General features: G+C 49.7%; 1 protein-coding gene across 1 annotated transcript in view; it reads right to left on the bottom strand.

Annotated features, from left to right (window-relative positions):
* Positions 1–6,078, bottom strand: part of bcar1 (BCAR1 scaffold protein, Cas family member) — a 15,525-nt gene continuing 9,447 nt past the window's right edge. The window contains exons 6-8 of the mRNA XM_063197849.1: positions 5,792–6,078; positions 3,784–3,873; positions 1–2,885 (exon numbers count right to left, since the gene is read on the bottom strand). The exon at positions 5,792–6,078 is cut by the window's right edge and continues 531 nt beyond it. Coding sequence (XP_063053919.1) covers positions 2,322–2,885; positions 3,784–3,873; positions 5,792–6,078 — 941 coding nt within the window. The 3' untranslated portion in view covers positions 1–2,321. The remainder of the gene's footprint in view (positions 2,886–3,783; positions 3,874–5,791) is intronic.

Below are 6,078 nucleotides of genomic sequence, written 5' to 3' on the forward strand. Positions count from 1 at the left end.
ATGTTCTCTGTCGGTTATGAAAACAAAATTGTAATACAGGCACTGTATGTTATGTCATTGTGAAGACATTGACAGAATAGAAAAAGTAGTAAAATACAAGTAGACTCAATGTTGGTTTGCAGTTTATTTTTTTAATGAAAATATATTAAACATATATTTTCCAGTTACGCAATGTACAGTATGCTCCTTAACAGATACCTCAATATCTTTCAAATCCGGTCAACACAGATTTGAAAACAGAACATTACAACAAATACAATTTTTTGATTCAATGTACTCTTTTTCTTTCTTTCTTCCTTTCTTTTTTTTCTTTTTAACTGGATAAGGATTTTGACTAAATGCACAACAACATGTTGCAGTACTCAATATCATATAAAGTTTCACTTGAACTACTCTCTGACATTATTCCGGTACTTAGAATACAACCGACAGGGTGGACTCTCAAGGGGGCGTGTTGGGGTGGACAGACACTTGACGAGCGTGTCGGGGGTCGTCTCCATGCCAACCAGTAAAGATGGCGGACAGTCTGGCACCTCTGGGGGTCATGCCAGGGGACGGGGAGAGGGGATAGGGACAGGTTGGGGCACAGCAGGGGGGCTGTAGTGTCACTGGGTTCAAAGGTCACTGAGGGCCTGGGCAATCTCCCGACCATTTTATCATATACAGAGTAACACCAGCCACTTCCCATGCAACAGCCATTACCCATTCACAGCTATTGCCCATGCAACAGCTGGACGTGGGGGTTGGCGCTATACGGATGGGAGGGGACTTGGCAAGCAAACACACACACACACACACACACACACACACACACACACACACACACACACACACTTACACATACGTCCACAGTGTTGGTGCAGTGTCTCTTGGCGCTCCTCTGACAGCTAGTTGTGTCTGCTGTCTATGTGATATTATGTCTCCAGTGGTGCCCTGGCCTGCAGGGTTCGGCTCTGCTAATGCATGCTGGAAGTGCTGGGCAGTGTGTGTGTGTGTGTGTGTGTGTGCGTGTGTGTGTGTGCACGCAAGGGGCTGTGTCCATCAGTGTATCCAATCACACAGACACACACACTCCGGTCTGAATCTGCAGAGAGATTTGCTGTAGTCATGAGAGAGCGAGAGAGAGAGTCATGAGCTCCTGTGCTCGGTGGCGTGAAGTCAGTCTTGTGCTTTAAAACAGTAAACCATCAGGATCACAAAGACGCAAAACCCCACTCTTTCTGAGTGCCTTTAGTAAAATAATAATAAAGAAACAATAAATCCGTAATCAGCTGCGCTTCTTCTCAGGTGAGGTCAACCCCCCCAGCGTCCCTCAGTGTCCTCTACTGTAGGCAGCCGGTAGTCTCCTGCCCCCTAGTGTCCCCCAGTGGAAGGTGCTGATGCCTTTGAAATGCGTGTGGGACCACCTGGGGAGGCTTTAGTTAGCTTCCAGAGCACTTTGCGGCTAAGCAGTCCCTCGCCTCCCGTCGGCCTGACAACGGTATTACGAGCCTGTCAATCAAGCGGCACTCGAGGGGCCCGTTTACCCAGCATGGTCGGCTCTTGCTATAGGCCGCCATCACACATTTGGCTGCCACCGTAGACGTGCTGTATATGTAGGTAACCATGCTACCCCCCCCCCCCCCCCCTGCGGCTGACACACAGGCCTCCATAATCAGTCACTAATCCATACGTCCAATCGAAAACATTATTCATTTATATATATATTTATAAAAAAAGCCCATCCGTGATTGATCTCAGATGAAAAAAACAGCATTAAGTACTTCTACATACACATTTAAAATTTTCAACATCCTTAATCATCAACATTTCATAATAATAATAATAATAATAATGATAACAATTATAATGGGGAGAGCAATAATTACAGTATAGCAATAATTATCAAGAACTGTGTTAACAAACTACGTTCAGTCTTGGGTGTTCTGTCCCGTCTCGGTCCGCAGATGCTTGAAAAAACAATTTTTGAGTGTTCAGGGCTTGCCGTTCCCTCCACCGCATAAGATTCATACACTTAAATATTTACAACCGTTCATGTACACCCGCTGGCCTTGGCCCAGTCCGACCCTCGGCTGTCCGTTTGAGTGACACATGTGTAGTTAATGCAGTGTGTGTGTGTGTGTGTGTGTGTGTGTGTGTGTGCAGGGCTGTTGCGCTCATTGAAGGTATTCAAGACCCCTAGTGGAGTCATGACCGTCTCTGTGTCCATTTCCCTCAGGGAACACACACACACTGAAGTCCTACACCAGCCCTAACGCACACAAACACATAAACAAACACACACACACACGCGTGCACGCACAGGCGACCAGTGCTGCTCCTCACATGGCCACCAGCTGGCTGAGCGCCATGCGGAACTGCTGCGTGTAGCCGGTGAGCTCCCGCACGCGCTCTGTCATGTCGCGCGCGGCGCCGGGCGAGGGGTACTGCAGCGCCGCGGTCTTGGTGCTCAGCACGATGTCCTTGAGCTTGTCGCACAGCGCGTTGCTGTGCTGCGCCACGCGCGCCCGCACCTCGGGCGACTTGGCCTGCCGCGACAGCGTGTCGCCAATGAACACCAGCTTGTGCGCGCTCAGGATGACGAACTTGCTGTGCGCCACGAAGATCTTGGGCGGCTGGTTGGAGCCCACCGAGGAGAAGAAGGCGTCCACGGCGTTGGTCAGCGTGGTGATGTTGCCCTCGCACTGCTCCGCGTAGAAGAGCAGCAGCTGCCGGTCGCCGGCGCACAGCTTGCTGCTGCGGGGCGGCTGCGGCGCCGCGTGGGGCGAGGGCGTCCAGCCCGACAGGTCGTGGTTGATCGGCCGGCTCACCTCCTGCTCCAGGCGCTCCAGCTGCTTCAGCTGCGGGACGAGAGACATGGGACAGTCAGGACCAGCTAGTGAGAGCTAGTGAGGCGGAGAGACAGGGGACAGGGAGGAGGAGAGACAGGGGACAGGGAGGAGGAGAGACAGGGGACAGGGAGGAGGAGGCGGGGGACAGGGAGGAGGAGAGACAGGGGACAGGGAGGAGGAGGAGGAGAGGCAGGGGACAGGGAGGGGAGGAGGAGAGACAGGGGACAGGGAGGAGGAGAGACAGGGGACAGGGAGGAGGAGGCGGGGGACAGGGAGGAGGAGAGACAGGGGACAGGGAGGAGGAGGAGGGGGACAGGGAGGAGGAGAGACAGGGGACAGGGAGGAGGAGAGACAGGGGACAGGGAGGAGGAGGCGGGGGACAGGGAGGAGGAGAGACAGGGGACAGGGAGGAGGAGGCGGGGGACAGGGAGGAGGTGAGGGACAGAGGATGGTGAGGCAGGCAGACAGTGAGGAGGAGCCAACTATTTTCACCGTTATTGTTAATGGCAAAAGGCTCTAACTTTAAACTCATAATGGGTGATCGACAAATGGGTGATCGTCTGTTATATACAGTAGAGGTGCACCGAAAATTCGGCCGCAGAAAATATTCGGCCGAATAGAAAATGAATTGAAAATGGGCATTAATTACACTAATTTCAGTTCTACTCTAACATTTGAAGACTTCAAATACACATATATATATTCTTTACTGTAAAAAACATGGCTTAACATTTATTGTAAGCAGTAGATGTAAGCACTACTTAAAAAAAGTGAAAAATCTTTTTTACTTCTTCTTCTTTTGATAACTTTTAACTGAATTGTAATATTCGGTTTCGGTATTCGGCCAAGTGATTAATTATTATTCGGTTTCGGCCACAAATTTTCATTTCGGTGCACCTCTAATATACAGCACATGCAGCGTACGTACATCTGAAATCCACAAAGCTCTCACCTGCTGCTGTTCCAGCTGAGTCTTATTGTGTCTAGTGATGTTCCCTTTCTCTAGTAGCTGACGCTGGTTCTTCTCAAACTCCTCTTTACCCTGCAAGACACGACATGCAGATCATTTATATTATTTATATAAACCCATGCTTATATCATGTATACTTATAATAGCCACAACACATGACACACATAGATCAGTTAACTACCATTTCACACCCAATAATCACAACCCATTCGCACAATGTCTGACACATGCAATAACTAGTGGTAAGACAGTAGTACTGCACTGTCAAAGTGCCAGGCAATCCCAGTGGTAGCCAGCAGGAGGTAGTAGAGCCACACACATAAGGACAGGCAGGACCCTGAACGCAGCTGGTGCTGTGCTGCATTGATTAAGCAGCCAGCCTTAAATTGGGATTTTAGAGATTTAGGACCATTTAGATCGTATCTAACGTGGAGTGGCTCTACAGACGAGCGTTCACACAGTGCCCCCGCAGGAGAGAGAGAGGTGCTGGCCTGGGCTGCTTGCCTATATGAGCATCAACACGGCAGCACCGGGCACAGACGTGATTCAACGTGACACAAGTCACTGCTGTTAGATTACGGAGATGAGAGCCGCACTGACATGCCTGTGATGGCCAGGAGTTAGGTGAAGATATACAGAGATACGGATAAGACTCTCAGCTTTGCTCTGAGAGGAGATACACAGATAAGATCTGAACCGTCCTCAGAGAAGAGACATCAAAACCGCATCAGAAGAGGGAACTCACTAGGAACTGGAAATGAGACAGACTAGAAGAAGAATAGGGCTAGGAGTGCATACAAATCAGCACCCTGTCCAATCTGTCACTGAACTGCATCTGATTGGCTAAAAAAAAATCAACCATTCGCTGGACGGCATCTGCAAGTGAGGATCACTGTGATCCTCACATGTCAATGCACACACACACACACACACAGACACACACACACACACAGAAGAAGAATAGGGCTAGGAGGACAGTACACCGAGGGGGATGTGTGTCACTCTGGATACATATGAGCCTAGCTGCATCTGTATGTCATGTAAGGGAACATTTTCCGATGTAATAGTAGAGTCAACAACAGTCACAATATTTGACTGTAATCAATGTAACATTTTTGCCCTCAAATTCAGAGAGTCCCTCTTCCCTATCCACTAGGTCAGTGGTTCTTAACCATTTTTTCTTAACGCACCCCCTTACCGGTGCCCAAGACTAGCCGCGCACCCCCAACCCACACTTCTAAATGTGCATAGGCACAAAAAAATCATTTAAGTTATTAGTTACAATGATTCTTCCGTGAGACATTCATCAAAACCTCAATGACTTTAAATGGGGACCAAAATATGTTTTAATTTGGTTTTGATATGACCTAATTATAATATTCCCAAGCAGAATTTTGGTCAAAACATTAACACAAACAAAATTCCGTGTACCCCCTGGAATCTCTGGCGCACCCCCAAGGGGTGCCCGCACCCCAGGTTAAGAACCACTGCACTAGGTGATTGGTCCCTCTCCCCTGTCCTCTAGGAGAAAGAGGGTAAGAAAGCGATGAGTGACAGGAGGAATGCATGATCTATCCTATTCCATCCTGCATCGACACGCAGCCTCTGCTGATGACACCTGTAATTAATCACATTGATTTTGATTGGCATACAAATCAGCAACCTGTCCAATCTGTCACTGAACTGCATCTGATTGGCTAACAAAAAAATCAACCATTCGCTGGACGGCATCTGCAAGATTTCTGTCACTGTGATCCTCACATGTCAATGCACACACACACACACACACACGAGCTACACACACACACACACACACACACACACACACACACACACACACACACACACACACACACACACACACACATGTGAGCAACACACGCACACACACACACACACACACACACACACACACACACACACACACACACACACACACACACACACACACACACACACAGGTACACAGAGGCACACACAGCTGTCTGACCTGTAGGTGCACATAGTCGTAGTCCTCCATCCAGCCCTCCTCCGTGGTCTCGTACGGCCTCTCGGGCGACTCCTCCTCGGCGGTGAACTTGGGTGGCGAGGGCAGCGGGCGCGACTGGATGTTGGCCCTCTCGGGCGTGCCCGTCTGGTAGGCGGAGACGTTGTTGTTGTCGCCCCCGTGTGGCAGTGGGGGGAGTGGCAGCTGCTGCTGCTTGTTTGTCCGTCTGAAGAGCAGCGTGGCGTTGCCGTGCAGGAAGGACGCCAGCTGCTTGGTGTCGTCGGGCACGC

This window comes from Engraulis encrasicolus, chromosome 4 (genome assembly GCF_034702125.1).
Source record: "Engraulis encrasicolus isolate BLACKSEA-1 chromosome 4, IST_EnEncr_1.0, whole genome shotgun sequence".
Taxonomy (NCBI): Eukaryota; Metazoa; Chordata; class Actinopteri; order Clupeiformes; family Engraulidae; genus Engraulis; species Engraulis encrasicolus.